The following is a 19,704-nucleotide window of genomic DNA, read 5'->3' as shown; positions in this document are numbered from 1 at the left end:
ATCAAAGTGTAACCAGGTTTTGAGATATCTGTGTTTGAAATTTCTGCAGCCACCTGCAATCCAACCAGAAAAATGTTGGCATTGTGTGTTTCTGTAAACCAAAGATATGTTACATTTGCACATACTTATGTAGTGGATATGCTGAAACTTTAGGTTTTAACATAACACTGTGGTTAATGTGTGATTATGTTTAGGTACGAAGACCACTTGGGTATGAGTAAGAAAACATCATGTTTTGGCTTAAAATATGTGGTTTTGGGGTCACAATCCCAGCAGGAAATGCAGACAGGTCTCAGTAAAAAACATTAGATTTTCTTTGCCACTATCCCAGCAGGAAAAGCAACGATGTTTCAGTAAAAGAACAACCGATATTCATGCCACAAGTCCAGCAAGAAAAGCAGTAATGGTTCAGTAAAAACCAATCAATTTCCATGCCACTATCTCAGCAGAACAAGCAGTGTTTAAGATTTTTGTGTCACTATCTCATGAGGACAGGCAGCAACGTCTTACCAAAAAACAAATTCCAGCAGGAAACGCAGCAATTATCTTAGTAAAAAACAACCAATTTTTTTTCCACAATCCTGCAGGAAGAGCAGTGATGTCTCAGTACAACAACCGCTCTACATGTCACTATCTCACAGGAAATGCAATGGGGTCTTGTGCCACTTTCCGTGCTGAAAAAACAGCAACTGGTCGCTACAAAACACCCATGTTTGGTGTTGTTTGTTGGTTTTGAACAGTAGTCCACTTGATAGGCGTTTCATCCAGGTGACGAGCCATCCACTCTTCTCTTCACCTCCTGATGACACAGTCAGCTCATTTGTTATGTCACTTTGGAAATGATGATATGATTAATATGACACATGCAAATGTAACATACTTGTGGTTTGCAGAAACGCACAACGCCAACATTTTCCTCTGGCGACTGGACTGTCTCTTGTAATGTAAAAGTAGCTCAAAGCATTTAATCAACAGACCTTTAGTAATTTGAGTGAGCTGATGTTTAAGTAGTAGTGCTTCTTTAAAGTCTCAGAATGTTTTTCTGTCTCTCAGACTGTGGGATAAACTGTCACAGACACTGTAGAGATCTGGTGGGGATGGAGTGCTTGAAGAAACACAAAAACACAACTGGGTCCTGTCCGTGCACTCCGGCACCTGACTCAAAAACCAAGGGCAACAGCTGGAGTACGTCCTTTCTCCATCACAATGCCACAACAATATTCCCTGCCTATAAAATGACCTTGAACCCAGTTCACTGATGTCTTATTGCTCCCTCTCAGGTTCAGAGGAGGAGACCTTTGTTTTCCCCCAAGGTGAAGAGACAGAAAATAACCAGGGCACCCCTCCTTGGAAAAATAACAGCGGTGATTCAACGCTGTCGGACCGCTCCACTCAGACAGATCCTGGAGTGTGGACGCCTGAGAAGAAGGACAAGAGGGGAAACCACCACAACTTACTCGTGCATGCATTTCCAGACAGAAGGGTAAGACAGGACGAGTCCCTGCAAGACGATTATATAGTAGGACAGAGTTTCTCAACCTGTTCTGTTTTCTGCTCTTATGGGACAATCGATTAAAGCCTGTATGTGTAGAATTTCTGTGTGATTATTGCATCTCTTATTCTGATAGTTCGTTCTGAAGTTGTGATAACATTTCTTAGAAAATGTAAACACACTGTGGCTATGTTGTTTTGCAGCTCTTTACTTTTTTAAAGCTCCTACACAGGTGTCCTCACTTGACCCCGACTTGAAATGACCTCCTTTTCAAAAAGCAAATCTGTCTCATTTACAATAGAGAACTGAGAAAAGTCGCCTCTGTTAACTCAGATAAGGTACAGAGCCCACAGTTTGGGTTTTACAGAGCTTTAAAGTACAAAGGAGGTGAAGGGAATTCTGATTTTGCTTATAAAAGAACTCAAGACTTAGATTTGACGAATTCTGAGCTGTAATGTTAGCTAGCTCAGTGGTGCTAGGTGAGCTAGCAGTAGATGCATGCTTACTTCTGCACAGTGATACGGTTGGCAGGTGTGGTTCGGTAGTAAGAAAATAGTTCCTATAACAAACTGCTCACAGCAAAGTCTGTGGATTATTTTACATAACCACGTCACGATTTCTGGAAAGAGATGTTGCTGTTGAGTTTTTCTAATGTTTTTTTTTTGTGTGTGTGTGTCTGTGCTTTGAGCACCACAAGCTTGAGTGCCATCTAGTTCCATTATATGGGAGAGAAGGCAGACATCTCTACGGCTGATATCTCCAACACTTGGCAACTCACACTAAAACAATCTAGATTGATAAATAGCACTACAGTAAAAGAAAAAAATGTATTTTTGATTTTGGGGTGGAGGCGGCACGGTGGTGTGGTGGTTAGCACCGCCGCCCCACAGCAAGAGGGCTCCCGGCTCGATCCCGGGCGTGGGAGCCTCCCTCGGACCCTGGGGTGATCCGTCCCTGTACATACCCTCTCAGCAGATAAAAAAAAAAAACTTTGCATGGCTCTTTACCATTAGTGTGAAGTCAGACTTTATACAAGTTTTCCCATTAGAAATGAAAAGGTTTTTTAACAATAAAATATTGTTTCTGAAATAGAGAACTTAAGAATTTTGTTGATGTTAAATTTGTCATGTTTTCCAGGTCAACACACTGCCACACAGAGCCCGAGGCTGCTCCATGCCTGTTTCCTTCTTGCAGGAGAAGATGGAGGAGCTGCATCTCTACAAAGACAAGAGCAGAGAGCCGGACTGAGCGCTCCATCTTCTGACATTTCCCCCTCATGGACAAAAAACATCCAGACACCACCAAGTCTCTGACAAAGCTGTGTCTGACTGGTGTTGAACTGATGAGATTTTACTGGCCATTCACATCAGAATGCCAGGAATTATATGTATGGACTCCATCCTGTTTTAAGTGTGGTTATGAAACGCTTTTATTATTTTATTTTTGTCAGTCTTGTTAGTTTGGCAAAGTGTTTAGGCTTCAAACATCAATTGTCCTTCTGTAATTTATGAACACCTCATTTTGTTTCTAGAATAGGTGCCTTGGTTCTCTGGTGCTAAGATTCAACTCCAATCCATACAATCATTTATGGCAACAGACATAAGATTTTCCTGATCATATTTACATATAACAAAATGCAGGGTGGGAAATTAACACTAACCTTGTGGTGGCGAAAAGGCTGAGAAATACTTGACCCTTAAGATCATGGTAGAAGCAACAACAATTCTGGTCAATTTCAACTTTGGCAGCTATATGAAAACTCTGCTCATGAATCTGGACAGTAAGGTGGCAAAACATTTTTTAGACGACTATTAGTTTGGCTTTGGGTGATGTGAAGATATATGCATGAGACAATTTATCAACCAGTAGATATTCTTATACCATTCATGGAGGTATCTATGCCTTTAAAGGGATAGTTCAGATCTTTTGACATGGGGTTGTATGAGGCACTTATACATAGTCAGTGTATTACATACAGTAGATGTCAGTTAGCAAACTCTGTTTGGAGAGTTTCGCTCAATTTATTTGTTTGTATTATTGTGTGACTTTGCTGTATAATAGGGTTCATTCAAATTCACTTAGGTCAAACAATAAAACTAACTGATTGAGGCAGCGGTAGACCAGCAACTCTGTTCAGCAAGCCAAAATGACTGTTTTTGACAAGAGCATGGATGGTAAATGAAACCATGTCAGCTTCCCCGTCAGAACAGGCTGTCTGGTGGCGAGGTTAAGTGCCGAAATACTCCAAATATTGCATACGCTTTAACTGTTTTTTTCAAGTGGGACTTTTTATGGCCAAAATACAGTTTCTTGTTTCCCCCATCTACAGCAGTATATTGCTTCACTTCAGCGTTGGTACTTCATCTCCATCTACTGTAGGTAATACAGTGATGAGACAAGTACCTCACACAGCTCCATTTAAAAAAAATCCAAACTATCCCTTTAATATTTCTAGTTATATTAGGCAACCATTTTGCAAATCACTGAAGCCTTCCTAATGGTAATATTGGATTAACTGAATTTTTTACATGCTTAACTACTTTCTCATTTTCACCTGGTCAGAAAATGTTTATCAATATTTAGATTGCTACCGCAATGTAAAACTACATATTGTGATATCAGACTTTGTCCATATCACCAAACCGTTTAGTTAGTAAATAGTGAAAAGAGGTGGTTAAGTCTGATCCATAAACAAATGCAACAAGCAGTGGAGAATGTTTATTTCCTGCCCTGACTTTCAAATTTCTCCAACAGTTCATTCAAGGTTCAACAGGACTGCACTGGAATTATACGTATGCTACAAAATTGGCAGTTTTTTTTTAGCTAAATGCTTCCTTGTTTTGTCCACAATGTCAATCTTGTTGAAAATAAGAAAGATACAAATCACTCAGTATGTGTTGTGTCTGACTTTACTTTCTGGCAGCAAACAAAAGATATTAACATCTCCAGGCGTATACAACTGCATTTATTGTATAAAGACAAGACAGCTCAGGATAACTGGTCAGATTTTCATTTTCAGGTAAAAAAAAATGAGTTTGACATCTGGATTTATCTACTGGACTCAATGAACAGCAATCACAACGGGATAAAAAAAAAAAAAAACCTGCACATACATCTACTCAAAAGTGGCAAAATATTCTTCTCAATCAAAGACTGGATTAACGCTTAAATACTACAGTATCAACACCTATTAAAAAAATGTTCCTTAATGTTTGAATTCTATTGGGAGTAAATAAAATGTGCTCACTCAAAAACTGAAAAATAAAGAGCAAGACAGAGGAAAGGGTTGTGAATGTAAAAAGCATGCATTTTGTTCTTTGTTAAGCTTCTCAAAACAAGCAAAAGTATTCAGGCCTTGCAGTATTTTTCCTGCCTTGTCATGTTTTCGCACTATGCATCCTATAAAATATACAATAACCTCTTCAATCTGTAGGAAATGTGGAGTTTGCAGATCAACATACATCCACATTAAATGCATAATAGATAACATTCATTAAATGTTTTGATATCTATCATCTACCACCTCACGGTCACTGCTTAGAGTAAGACTTCATTCAGTTAAAAAAAACTGAAAGGACAACAAACTGTATACAGTTTTTGTGTACATGATGAGGGATGAAGATTACGGTGTTAACCCAGACAGAGACAGTTATGGTTGGGACTTAATGTGAGACTGTACAAAAATCGATTTGCCTTCGAGGTCAGAGTGTTTAGGACACAGGTGGATGCAGGTGCAGATACAAAGCAAAGCTACTGGGAACCAGAAGATGAGCCTTGGCTGCCCTGTCCAGGGTAGCTGCCATACTGGCTGTAATACTGGTTCCACTGGTTCTGGTTCTGGTAGTACTGCTGCCACTGCTGCGCATACTGGAGGGAGAAATAGAAAGCAAGCAGTGAGAACATGTTTACTTTTTTTTTTTTAACTTCCCCCAAACTGACCCTGTATTTATACTTTTGCACCTCCTTATGGCACAGTGGTTCATTTTCAGAAGATGGAATACCTCACCCCAAGGCCATCTCATGAGCGTCACACAATTAACACCTCCTGCACAATTTTAAGTGGCTTCAAAAAGTTTGTGGTTTTTCTCCTTTGTGCAGGACAGTGGCTGTGGTGATTCACATTTATATCTGTACATTTGTCTTGCAATATCAGTTGAACTCTACTAGTAACCTAGCACAGGTCCACTCTCACTGACAGCTTCCTAACTCCCCCACCCTCTTACGCTTGATTTTCAAATGTGTATAAGAGGCGGTGTTTGAAAAGTCGATGACTACCTGCTGATATTGCTGGTTGTAGCTCTGTTGCTGCTGCTGCTGCTGTTGTGGCTGCTGCGGCTGTTGCTGGTGGTGGTTGTACGTCTGTGCAGTGGCAGGTGCCTGACTGTAGCTTTGGCTGTAGCCTGGGTACTGACTGTAGTTGCCATAGTAATTTTGGCTGTAGCTGCCCTGGTTGTACCCTTGACTGTAGCTCGGGCTGTAGCTCTGGGAGGTGAACCAAGACATGAAGGAGAACACATTAATTTTTTGTATTTATTTTAGTTTGTTTTCCTCAAACTTCATACATAAAGATCTTGTTATATACCTGGTTGTATGCTCCCTTGCTGTAAGGAGCCGGGCGGTTGTAGCTTCCACCTGACTGCTGGCTGCGGTTATATCCACTGCGTGCATCAGAGCCTCCATCACGGTAGCTGTTGCCCCAACGATTCTGGCTATAGCTGCCACGATTATAGCCTGCCAAGAAAACAAAAATTATAGCAATATACACCACTTTACTGCAAACATACTAGCCTTAGTTGTGCCTGTTATGTATTATTACGTTTAAATCACAGAATATAGCAAGCGATCATACTATAGCTTTAAAAAAAATCTAGATGAATACAACGTATAAGGTATGCCGACAGCTCCGCTCACCTCCTCTGTATCCACTGCCTCCGTCTCCACTGCGGTTCTGGTAGCCACCGCGGGACCCATCACGGTTGTCATACCGCTGGAAGCTACCTCCACCGCGGCCACGGAACCCGCCCTGCCTGTTGTCAAAGCGTTTCTCGGGGGGTGGGCCAGCCTTGCGGCCCTCCTCATTGTATTGCTTCAGCAGGCTTTCAGCCTCGTCGCGCTGCAGCTCAATGAACGTCACTGCCTCCAGGAAGTCGCAAGCCTCAGGGAGAGTAAAGTTGGCTTGGAGAGTGACAGAGGTGACCACAGGATGAGGAGAGAGAGACAGCCCATCCAGCAAAAGATGGATGGAGAGGCAGAGAGAGAAAGAGAGGGGGGCAGGGGGTTGTAGTGAAGACCAGAGCAGTCACACCACCGGAAGACAAAATGAAAAATAATTATGACCATACAGAGGCAGTGGAAATCATAGAGAAACTAAGAGCAGATAGATGAAAGCAGATGGCAGGGTAGAGGGAACAAACATCACCTCCAGGGGGAACATGGAGGAAACATTTGTTTAAGCAGACAAAGTAGAGGGAGTTCTGTAGAGGTGGGGAGGGGGACAAAAAGGACAACTAGAAGGTTGGTGAGAAGAGGAAACAGCACTGCAAACCAAGCACAGCTGATGCAATGCGGTTACAAATTAACTTCCAACAATTTCAGCACGTGACTGCTTGTAAGTTTGCTATTTGGAAATGTTCTTTTCAGGGAAGCAAATTGTGCAATATTAACTTCACTATGACTTGACCTCAACAAGGCCCATGTCTCAGTTTGCAGTGCATTAGAAGTAAGCTGTATGGCAAGTGGCAGAAAGAGGGCAAAAATAAGGAAGAATCAAATTCATTGTGACTGTTTTTAAAAAAAATAAAAAATAAAAAAATAAATAAATGTCCAGGTCTGATATCTGGCCAAAGGCTATGATGGGGGAAGGGGGGGAGGGGGCATCTTCCAAGTTTGATTTTAGAGACAACACATAGAAAAGTAAAAAGTAGATCTGGTGTTTTATTTGTTGTTTCCACAGCATTCCTACCTTTCATTTCTAAAACAGCATGATCGGGCACATCCTTCCCCTGCTCATTGGTTTGCTTTAATGTTCGTTCTTTTAAATCCTCGTCCGTGGGACAAATTACAATAGCCTTGCGTTGAAAACCTTCAAAAGGACGCATTTTTCGTCTCCTTGCTGATCCATATACATTTGTCTAGCAATGGTGACAAGAAAGAAGTAGAAGCTTGTTTGTTATTGTTTACTTGTAATGGCTTTCCACTGGAAGGAAGCTGGAACCCTGTAATAATGAAGTGAGAGAGGTTTGGCTTGGATGTCAGTCTACGGTTTTACTCAAGTCCTAATGGCCTCTCCTCACTCCACAGACTTACCTCACAGTCTCTGCATCCAGGTGCCCCGTGGCTGCTGAGGAATGTTAATTACTGACACAAAGAGGGACCCCACAATTATTCACACTGACGACACTGCACAGTTGCTCAATTACTTAACATTTACGAGTTTCATACCATCTAATAAAAAGATATTCAAATTGATATTTAAGTAGTTATTGTGCTTAGCGATGTCTTCATGCACTGACAATGTGTTGCTGTAAATATGTTTTTAAGTGTTAATACTGAATTCCATTCCATTGCAAGAAATTGCTAATGCAGGATGCGTGAGCAATTTGTCGACCATCTAAATCTGTATCGATTATCTATGTCACATGATACAATGTGTGTTGCCCCTGCCACATATTCCAAGTGTGCCCTGTCGCACTGTCACTAAAACGTAATCAATATTGATTCGGCTTATTCATTCAAACTCAGAATATTGGTTCAAATTCTTTGCATATTATTAGATAAAGAAAAAACACATGGTGAAAGCAATCAACACCAAAGGCAAATGTAGACTGCCATAAACTGTAATTTGCAATACATTAGAATAATGGGTGATTTGCATGCGTTAAATGATGGAAGCTATAAATATTCTATATCGTGCCATGTAATACTCGAGTTAGTAACTCCAATATTAGCAAATTGTGAGGGCATTATGGCAACTGGGAATATAAAAAAAGCAGCATAAAACAAATCTTTGCATAAAAATGATTTGTGATTATATCTGTTCCATCACTACTGTCATTTATCAGCCTTATACATCAGTAATGTAAAGTTTGCTACAAGAACATTTGGCTTCATACACCAATATCTTTAAGTTTAAATTTGTATTTAAGAAGGCCCTAAGAGAAGTCTGTCAGATTCACGATGTGTTCTTGAACAGCAAGATTGTTTGCATCTGTGTTCTTATAAGGATGAATCCTATGGTCCTTGAAAGTTGAAAGGGCATGCCAGCTGATCTTAATTAGCATAGGTAGCACCCTGCCACTCCCATATAAGGGCATTAGACTGCAGGGCCGTGTGCATATCCAGAAACTGCAGAAGAGACTGAGAGATTTTAAGTCAAGAAGTCCCAAATGAAAGTTTGAAGAGGGAGGAGCATCGGGAAAAAAATGGTTTTAAATGAAGGTGCTTCTGCAGAGAGTGAACACCAAATGAGCCATCTTATTTAGCAGCATCAGGAGTGGATATAAAATACTCAAAAGGATGCACGGGATCCTAAAGAAACGTTAATCAACCACCTGACCCGCAAACTGCAAACCCCATGCATTACAGTAGCAATAATTTCTGGAAGGATCAATTATACATTAATAGATGGCATGGTTCCATTATCATAACTAGTGTGAACTGCAGTGTTAGTGTAGTGCTTGTTTTAAAAGACCATGATATTTAAAAAAAAATAATAATGCAAATAACTTTATAAATTCTACAATATATTACTGTAATATAAATCCTATTATATTACACAACTGCGGAAGTGGAGAAAACGCAATAGCCAACTATTGTGCACAAATATGTCGGCACAAAATGTTCTTACAAAATGCTCTTGAGTGTGATTCTGTTCTTATCTAAGAACAAATCCCAAATAAGAAACACCGGTGAATGTCAGAATTTTTGTGAAAGCTGCATAAGTGAGCACAAAGTACCTGCTGCAAACATCACTGTTCACTGAACGGTAACCAGATGTTTCTACATCAACCAACAGATAATCAACACTACAACATTAATCATTTTAGTATTTCAGTAAAAGCTGTTCTGTAGTCATGTCATGACTAATGTTTTTATCATTACAACACTGTAATAAACTGAAAATAGGATATGAAATTTTTTTTTTAACATTACAAGTACTGCATACTCCTATGACTTTCTCTCATTCACCATCATTTCATTAACATCCACATCAACCACATTCCTCTGACTATTCTTACTTTTTTTTTAGCAGACAATTCTTTCTGAGCTTCCCAAAGTAAATCTGTGAAACACTACAGATCTCATACTTATTAACAAAAGCATGCTAAATCAAAAACAACTTGCTATTCTGAGGGGTCCCCCACACTTACCTCGACTTACCTGATCTTCATACGGACTCTAGTCCCAGTCAAGACAACAACAGACAGATATAACCTACCTGCGTATACTCACAGTGTCCATGGAAAAGCCAGTATGCCACCAGACCTACCTACCTTTTTAATCACATTTGCTGAACCAAGGACCTGAAAATCTAAAGTCTGTTAGTCATTACTTACCTTCAGGGTCAATTTATAAAAAAACACACTCAAAAGTTCCATGTATCTCACTTAAAAATAGCTTTTAAAAAAGCTATCAACTCTGTCTTATTAAATTAGCAACAGAAGGTGTTTTTCTTACTCACCAGTCAGAGCTTACTTGTTTCTCAACATCTTTACATAGTCATGGTTTACTTGTACATTGTTGAAATTCACAAGACAAACAATACTGTATTATGACAAGAAATAGCAAGTGCAAATATACTGAGGGATGAAAACATGAAATATTCTGTCACTTATGAGAGCCATTAATCATTTTCTTTTACAATACATGACAAGCAAGTGACAAGAGGTTGATCAATGCTTCTTCTACTCTATAATACACAGAGCCTCCCTGAAAGATAAATAAATAGTCCATTAGAGAGAGTGATCATCAGGGCACATTGACTGACTGTGGCGAGTATCAGAGCATAGTGTGGGTGAGAGGGCAGTACCTGATCTAGGATGTAGTTGCGTCTCTTGCGGGCAGCAATCTCAATCAGCCTGTTCAGACACTGGGTGGCCTGCTGAATCAAAACATCCCAGCGTCCGGAGTAGTTTCTTTGGCGACGCAGACCCATCACCTGCAGAACAGAGTCAAATAAGACAACAATGTACTGAAAAACCATGTGAATGTTTGTTTAGTTCAGGAGGTGGTGCCCCAAACCTACCTTCATCTTGTCCATGATGGCATTTGTGCCCAGGATGTTGTACTTCTTGTCAGGGTTAGTCTCCGCATGCTTTATGGCCCAAGTGGTCTTTCCGCAGGCAGGCAGGCCAACCATCATCAAGATCTGAAAAAAAAAAGAAAAAAAAAAGAAAACCAGTGAAGTTTTACTTTTTAAGTCCAGTTTTATTAGGCCTGGGATGACATGCTTATCTCCAAGTCACATTTCATGTCAGTTAGCAGCATTGTGTACTGCATAGGAAAATGGTAAATACACAATTAAATGTTTTTATGGTCAGATTTTTAACAATTTTATTCCAGACACTTTATGTCCTTGCTCTATGAGAGGTGCTATAGTAAATAAACTAGTGAATAAACTTACTTACTAAAATGTACATGTAGAATGGATTAAATAAAAAATATATTGAGGTCGAAGTAAATTTAAACTGCTATATTCAGCTATCCCTCTTCATCAAGCTACTTCAGTGTTTCCCACACACTGAGTGATTTGTTGGGGCTGTCACAATATCAACACTGACTAAGTTATGATCTAATTTTTTTTTTTTTTTTACTATTTAAAACAGGTCAAATTTTATTCCATTGTAGAGCTGTGCGCAGTGCACTAATTCGCTCAGCCCCTCATCCTGCTCTTGCTTTCTCTCTGTTTATCCGACCACAAATGAGACAAGAATTAGCTAGCTAGTCACCCCAGGGTCCCTCTGCCTCTCCCTGCTGCTAGGTGAGCAGGCAGAAGCTCCAGACATGGCGCTTACAGTAGCTGCTGTAGCAACTCCACTTCAGCCACAGCAAACCCCAGCACTGGGATTAACAGCGGTTTGGGTCTAATCTGTCTAATGGCAGCAACAGAAAGTTTGCTGATCCAGCAAGAAGTTTGCGCTTGAAAGTTCCATGTCCTTGGCATCCGCCACTTTTTGTTTTCTCACTTTGACTTTGTTTTTCTTGAAACTGACATGACGTCATGCTAGCCCTAGACTGCAACAATAAAGCTGGTGTCTTATTCCACCTCTGTGTTTAAATGATGTCAATTCAGGCATTAAAAAATAGATAAAAAAAAAAAAAGAAGATCAATTTTTGTCTCCACCTCTAGTTTCTATTAAATTCCACTTACAGCCAACAGGATGTATCATATAAATGTGGAAAAAAGGAACGAAAAACTAAAAAAGTTTGAAAGAGTGATAAATGCATTTTATATGAAATGTACATCATTATTGGGCTGAATGTGTTACAATTACAATTTAACTTTTTGTGAGGGAAAAAAAACATATTGTTCTGTAATTTCAGCACTTTCTTACCTCACATTCAGATTTGCTGGCAGGTCCCTTAGTGCCTCTGATCTTGTTTTCCATGCCAAGATCGTGGATGTAGGTGTATCCCTCTGGTGGGGGGAAGTATGGCTGTCGCTTCTGTCCAAAGTTGAATTCAACAGCACAATTCTTCACAAGGACATGAGGGAACAGGGCACGGCCTGCCAGTGCCTCCTTGGTTGTACGGAAAGCCACGCCCAAGGATACTCCATTCTTGGAATAGCTTATCTCCACCTCGTCACCACTGTCAAAGTCCTAAAATGATCATGTGGCAGAAAAAGGCATCATGAGTTTTGATTGTTAATACAAGGACAAAACAACACAAGTAGTAAAAAAAAAAAAAAAAATCAGCCATCAATCAATCAAAATGTGGGCCTTTACACCAAATTGCTTTGTAATATGAAGGATGATAAATCTGTCATTTCAAATGATCCATACATGCTATTAAATGTTGTAACTGAATTACTACTTACAATAAAACAGCCAATGACGTCGTTTTCACCAAACTTCTCACCAAAGTCTGCGAATTTACAGTCAGCAGACTTCTTTCCTGTTCCTCCATAGCCAAAGGAAAAGGCCTCCTCACCTAAAAAAAGACAGAATATTTTTCTTTTAAGTCAACCCTTTCTTTTGCAGCATAGTATCATTTATGTGAAACATCATATTGATTGACTGGCCAATCACTTCTCTCACCAAGCTGAGTGCTGCAGTGGTTGAGTGACCATCCGATCCTGACCACATGCGGATCTGGCTCACTACTGGGCAGGTGCTTTACAGGAATTTCCTCATTGATCTGAGGAGCCAGAGACAAATCAGGTCAAAAAGAAGTCTAAAGAAGACAGTCAGGAAATATCCAGTTCTGTATAACAGCAACAAGTCATCACATTGGAAAGTAGTTCATAAACAAGGACTTAAATGTCACTGGTGTGGTTTTTTGGACAAATTCCATAAAATAACCAGGTTATAACTGAGTTCAAGATTAGGCAGTAAGGAATTTTGGAATTTTAAAATCTTCCCCAATGTTAGTATTGTGCAAATACATGGTGCTTCTACTGACATCAAGAAGGCCAAAAGAACAATGTATTAAAATGTAAAAAGATACTGTATGTTTCTAGGATAAACAAAGAAGCTGCTCATCCACTGTTAAAATAAAATAAACAGAACCTGTTTCATGTATCAGGGACCATTATGTTACATGTGGACAAAGAATACAGAAAAGTTTATTTATAGTAGTTCAATCAAGCTCAGCAGAAGAGTTTGCATCAACATCTTATTGGTTGTATGCATGAAGGACAAGTCTATCTAGTTTTAAACCACCTTGACATTAAAGGAAGACACTTATTACAAATTACCTTCATCTCATAACAAACACGGCCCTCGGTGACACCATGTGTAGCTCTTGCTCCAGCCCACAGGTAAGCAAACCCTTCGATGGTCAGTGGATAACCGCTGTAGCGATCTCGGGACACTTTGAAATGCAGATCACAGTTGTCTGGGGGACAAAATAAAAGCCAAAACAGATTTTTAAGAACATTTTTAAAGCTGGTTTAACAGCATCAAGTACTTTAAATGCAAAACATGATTTAGACCATAGACTGTATAATAAAGATGACATGTCAGCTCCCCAAAAGTCAAGCCAAAACAACTCAATCACCCCCTGGTGGTGGCTGCAGTAAAGGTCATAAACCCATGTTAGCAGATGGGACACTGGCCAAACTAAAAGACTAAAGTACACATCACACAAAACAAACATTTTAAGTAGTTCTTGCTACGTTGATATAAGTTCATCTTTCTGAAAGTTTGGTTTCAATTGTTATTTGATGCCATATCAAGAAGATTTGACAGCTGTGTGTTCCTAACAGTGCTTGCGATTAATGCCTTTGCTTGCGATTGGTCAAATGGGTGTATGGTCGGGATGTTGACCCCATAGATCAACACTGAACAGAATCTGGCTCCAAATTATGTCACCATTGCAAGATGGTGGCAGCTGTAGAGCTGTGGAGTGGGAGGAAGTGGAGAGCTGTTGCACATCTTGATATGCAGTCGTTGATATAGACATGCATTCATTGCTATAATCTAAGCTGCACAACTGTATGACGTGAACATATGAATTGTCATTTAAAGCAGCTTTGGCATTGAAATGCTTCTCGTGCATTAAAATCAGTGCTTGCAGTTCCAAACCAGCAGCCTCTTTGGATTCATTCTTCTGAGACTCCTCAGTCTTTGGCATACACCTAACTACTAACATGTCTAGCTAAGTGACTAACTGAAATAGTTGAACTGAAACAGAGATGCTCATGGCGAATGAAAGCCAGCCAGCTCACATTCAAAGAGAAGCTGGGATGCCAACTCTTAAGAGATGTGACTTCATTTTTCACAAGTGGTCATTGATTGAGCAGAGATGCACTTTATCCTTTTACTTACATGTATCGATCGTCACAAGAGTGTCATCTATGTTCTCTTCCTCATCTTCAGCAGGGGGCTGTGGTGTGCGGGATCTGTACAATATCAGCACAGTAAGAAGTCAATGCTTTCACTGACAAATTTAATATTTATAGACCAGTCAACCACTGTGCATGTCCCTTATTATAAGCCTGAGGAAAAATAACACAATTTTAGGATGAGCATACCTCTTGTCCTCACGGTGCTCATAGTAGCCGTAGCTCCTGCCCTCCTCATATGGTCTCTTGCGGCCGTAGTTTCCACCTCTATCAGATTCTGTTTTGACTTGCTCAGCCTGACCTGCACCATCTTGTCCTCCCTGTTGCTCTGTCCCATGACTATCCCGCGGTGTGTCTCTATCAGCCTCGGGTTCATCTTCCGTTTTCACCTCCACTTTGATTTCTGAAATGATAAATGGACATGAAAATGAGCTACACTTTGAGTGTCACAACTGTTCAAATCAAGCTTGGTTTAAAAAAAAAAAAAAAAAAAAGCTTTAAAATAATGTGGTAGATGTTTGTAATATTATTTCCCATAGTGACTGTGACTTGGGCTGGACAAAACATACATTACCGCACTAACTACGGTTGAATATAGACCTCCCTGACAGCGTCATCAAAAATATGATGTGGTTAAGTGATTATTACAAACCTCCCAAACTATTAACCATGAGCTACTGCACTCCCTTAGACTGTGCAACTTTACCTCATAAATTGATATATTTTGATTTATCACCACACATATTCCATATCCAGTTGTCAAAGCCCTGCCCCTGTCTCATCTTCTGCTGACACCATTGTACCATCAATGAATTAGCATGATGGGTGTCACTATTAAACACTTGTATATCTATGTGGTGTCTACAGTATTAATCTCCTTCAACTTCATTTATATCCTCACTACTCTCATGGCAAACATTTCATGAGATAACCAACAATGTGTTTTGTAAACTCACTGAAAGTGACAATTTGAATTTACAACATTCCACAAAATGCATATGTAGACTAAAACATTCTACTGACCATGCCTCAAATTATTTATTTAGCTGAAAGAAAATGCTGAAAAGTCACCTTGTTTGTTCTCAACGCTTTCCTGTAGCTCTTGCACAGGCTTGGTCTCGTCCTCAGACCTCATGTCAGATTTTTGTATATCCACATCTGCTGTAAAGTCAGGCATGCTGTGACCTGAGTCTGAAGCTGGTTGACTTTCATATGGCTCGCCTTCTGCCTCCTCGTCCTCGTAGTAACCACCTGAATCTCGACCTTCATCTTCCTCTTGGGGGATATCACCTTCACCATCACCATCACCATCACCTTCACCATCACCATCCCCATCTCCATCACCTTCGCCGTAGTCCTCAGCTACTTCTGCATCTGAAAAGGGGAGATCCCAAGCTTTAGTTCTCAAGCCCGTAAGGACAGAATCTAAAGCCATGCACTCTGGTTGAAGCAAGTTCACTCTGACCTCTCTAAATTAAAGACACAGAAAGGGCAATGAGATTGGAAGCAATTGGTGAAATAAGCTTCATCAAATCATCTTCATCTTAAAGATGGGTCTGTCGCAAGTTTATAGGCCCGTTTCCACTGAAGAAGTTCCTGGTACTATTTGGGGGGCAGGAACGTCCTCTCGCTCGGCCCTCTCAACCGCTGTGTCTCCACTGAGAGCGGAGTACGAGGAAGGTTCCTGTAAAGTTACAGGCTCTGGATGTGACATAATCGTTGCACGACCATTTACCGGGGCGACGTAGGGATGCCGTTAGCTGTTAGCCCTTAGCGGTGTCTGTAACTCACTAAATGGCCCGTGAAAAAAATATTTTTTCCAGCGGATGTCTTAGTTACAACATGATTGAGCTAACTGGAGTAGTTTCATGTCGTATCTGACAACGGGAGGCTTTTAACTGTTAGCTGTTAGCTGTCCCTGTCAGCTGATGCTTTCTAGACATCGTGATTTCCCAAAACTGAATAAATACCACACACATCAACACAAAACTGCTTTGCTAGCTCAATCATGTTGTAACTAAGATATCCACTGGAAAAAAATATTTTTTTCACGGGCCATTTAATGAGTTTTTTTTACATGGCGGCGGATGCTGTATGAACGAGCTAACCCTCGTCTGCCGAGTTTTAAAAATGCCGGCTATTTTGTTGCTTTCTGTTGACATCACATCCTTTCTTGAGTATATCCAGTCAGCACCAAGTAATCCTTCGGGGCCGTTCTGAGTACCTACTCCGACGCAGGGACTTGTTTAGCTCCCGTAAAAGTTCCGGAACTCTGTCCTTCGGGGATGGTTCCTGCGGTGGAGACATGCACAAACAGCCCCGGCCCTGTAAAATTACGCCGAAGTTCCTGCGGTGGAAACGGGCCTAATGTGGGTAGAGGGTGCACATAAGGTCAAATCAGAGATAAAATGCAAGACCTATTATTGATATCAGAATAAGCTTACTTTATAAACATTATACACTCAAAGCCAATGATTTGAATACCACACCTGCACTCCAACTGTCTTTGCCTCACTGGCTCACACACACACTACCAAACTACTGCACAAATACATTTACTTAATTGCAGTATGTACACTCTCCATACCCATACATGTCATACTACTCACCTGACTGTATATACTGAGCTTTAAAGTATTCCTATTTTTACCACTGTCTATACTGAACATATCGGATCTATAGTGTGTGCAACTTATTGATATCATGCCTCCACTTGTTAATTCTGTGTATATATATTGTCTAACTTATAGAGTTACTTGTAAAGAAACTCCACTTACTGGTGCATTGAACTCAATGTTAACTAAGACCAGAAATCTCTGGAGAATAGAAGACTGTGTCAGTTTTCTAAACTGCACTCATGCACTGCTTTTTACACCACACACTCAAATTTAACACAACATAATCATCAGGTTGTCTTCTCTCTCTCTCGGAAAAATGTAGTGATTGGAGTTATTGTTTTTGACAAAAGGCCAGCAGTTTAAGACACTCGAGACACCACACACACTTCACATGCTGTGTTCATCAGGGTGTTCTCTCTCTTTTACAATATAAAACAAAAGTGCCTTGACTTAGGTTTTTTGACCACGCTACCTACCACGGCAAGTATTGGATGTGCACCTCTGCTAAATCTCTATGAAGCTGACTGCCTGACCAAGGACTCACTCACCATGACAAACTTTGGCTGCAACTAGAGACACACAGGTAACTTAGATCAGCTATTAAGTGCTAGCGGTGGGAATCACCAGAGGCTACACGATACTATCGCAATACATAGGCCATGATACAACGTTCCTGCAATTTTAAAAGGTGTTGCAATACGCTTAGTATTGTGATAAGATTTGTTGCGGTATCGAACCTTCTTTTGTTTTAGAAAACTTTAACAGTTTTATTTAATAAAATAAAGTAGTTTGTCTCTTCATCTCACTGAGTCCTTTTTATTTGTAGCTAAATTTATCTAGTAAACTGAAAAAGCAACTGATTATTTTATTCTAGTAGGCTACCAAAGGTTTGAATTGTATTGTTAATAATTTAAATAATTAAAAAAAAAACTATACTAGGTGTACGTGTATGATGTTGCCACACAAAAATATTGCAATACTGTGCTGTATCGATTTTTCCTCCACCCCTATTAAGTAGAGTTTGATACACAGACACATTCAAAAGACTTTCAGACATTTTCAGTCTTTTTAAAAGAGTTTTTCATGTCTTTTCCACTTATTTATACTTATAGGTAGAAACTCAAGTCCAACCTGAACATGTTATTATTCAACTTTGAAGCCAGCAATTCAGTAAGTAAGTAAGCCCACCCCCACCTACTTATCTATTCCTACTAAATCACTGTCTTTTTGCATATTTAAACCTGAGATACAGAGATACATCAGCTTCTAAAAAACGTTGAAATATTCTACAATATTAATATCATTCAACTTCTCAATGACATCTCTACTAATAGACCCTTTTCCACTTTCTTAAGCTATTCCTATGACTTTCCCGTATCCTAACAAATTAAATCTAACAAGTCATTATAGTGTCAGTTTTTCAACAACCTTTGAAATGTTCCACATTCTTTGTAAAATATTGGTGAAGTCAACATCTAAAGCCAGCTTTGCAGTGCAGCTTTAGCTTATCAGCAACCAGCATTCACTTATTCCCTAAATCTGTACAGTACTTTGTACATTACTGTGCATTTTCCTGCGTTCTGCATGTCTGGTTAGATGCTTGTCTGCATTTTGTTGTCTAAGCACCTGTACTCTGTGCAATGACAATAAAGTTAAATTTTAATCTATAATCAAAGGCAATGTCTGGCAAGAGAGCCAAATATCTATTTAAGAAACAACATCAAGCGGGCTTACCTTGTTGTTCTTGAGCCTCCTCTTCATCTTCGTTTTCTTCGTTGTCCTGGTAGTCCTGGCAGTAATCATCCTCCTGCTCCCCCTGCTCTGAGGCATCCGCCTCCAGAGCGGCTTTCAGCCTCTCCACTAGGTCTGCCTTCAGGCCTCTGGTGTCCAGGCCGCGGCGCTGGAGCTCCTCTTTTAGTTCGTTGACTTTCAGTTTCTTCACGTCAATACTCATTGTGTCTGTTGTCTGTTTGTTGTCTTTATTTGTTTGCTAACAAAACAGGGAAAGTAACAAATAAATGCAAAATACAACTTACAACACTGCGTCTAACTTTCAAATCAATATCTAATGGCGGCAGTGTCTAAGCCAAACAGGCTACATTAGCTGTTAGCTTAGCCGGCAGCGCTAGGTTGATGCTGCACCATTTTACCTGGTTCCTCTACATGTCTATACAAAATGTAATCACGGTGTTGTGATAGCTTATGCCTATATAATTATTTTACACGTGGGCATATAAGCTAACTAGAATATTTGTTATTCGCTTCAAGTTGTCGCTACGTAGCTAACGTCGGCAGCCGTATTAGCCTAACACTAGCTAACGTAGCGACAACCGATGCCGGATAAGTAACTTTAACTTAGAAACTATCCAAGCTACGAGCGTGTCTCTGATTTGCGTGCAATTCTACAGTCAGTGCATAGTTGGCTCAGTGTATAATATGGTTATGATGCAAAATAACCACAAAATAAGATAAAGGCCTACCTCCTCTCACGCGAGTTGCGCGGGTCATCCGTGAGTGAAAGATGAGAGTGTCGCTGCTGCCCTCTAAGGGTAGGAACCTAGATCGAAACCTACCACCGGAAGTAAACA

The 19,704-nt window shown here is 40.1% G+C and overlaps 2 protein-coding genes across 2 annotated transcripts in view; one reads left to right on the top strand and one right to left on the bottom strand.

The window, feature by feature from the left end:
- rasgrp4 (RAS guanyl releasing protein 4) overlaps positions 1-4,669 on the top strand; it is a 20,195-nt gene extending 15,526 nt beyond the window's left edge. Inside the window, exons 15-17 of the mRNA XM_049575601.1 lie at positions 1,054-1,185; positions 1,281-1,483; positions 2,630-4,669. Of these exons, the coding sequence (XP_049431558.1) occupies positions 1,054-1,185; positions 1,281-1,483; positions 2,630-2,740 (446 nt within the window). The 3' untranslated portion in view covers positions 2,741-4,669. The remainder of the gene's footprint in view (positions 1-1,053; positions 1,186-1,280; positions 1,484-2,629) is intronic.
- Positions 4,437-19,704, bottom strand: hnrnpul1 (heterogeneous nuclear ribonucleoprotein U-like 1). The gene is made up of 16 exons (XM_049575600.1): positions 19,597-19,704; positions 18,851-19,106; positions 15,570-15,872; positions 14,688-14,901; positions 14,482-14,555; positions 13,410-13,549; positions 12,751-12,850; positions 12,531-12,643; positions 12,046-12,312; positions 10,737-10,859; positions 10,521-10,649; positions 7,455-7,623; positions 6,404-6,667; positions 6,075-6,223; positions 5,768-5,974; positions 4,437-5,359 (listed from the first exon to the last, which is right to left on the bottom strand). Exons 2-16 carry the CDS (start codon positions 19,068-19,070, stop codon positions 5,243-5,245), a joined length of 2,589 nt encoding a protein of 862 aa, XP_049431557.1. The 5' UTR covers positions 19,071-19,106; positions 19,597-19,704; the 3' UTR covers positions 4,437-5,242.

Source organism: Epinephelus fuscoguttatus, linkage group LG5 (genome assembly GCF_011397635.1).
Source record: "Epinephelus fuscoguttatus linkage group LG5, E.fuscoguttatus.final_Chr_v1".
Lineage (NCBI taxonomy): Eukaryota > Metazoa > Chordata > Actinopteri > Perciformes > Serranidae > Epinephelus > Epinephelus fuscoguttatus.
This window is presented reverse-complemented; position numbering and strand designations above follow the sequence as displayed.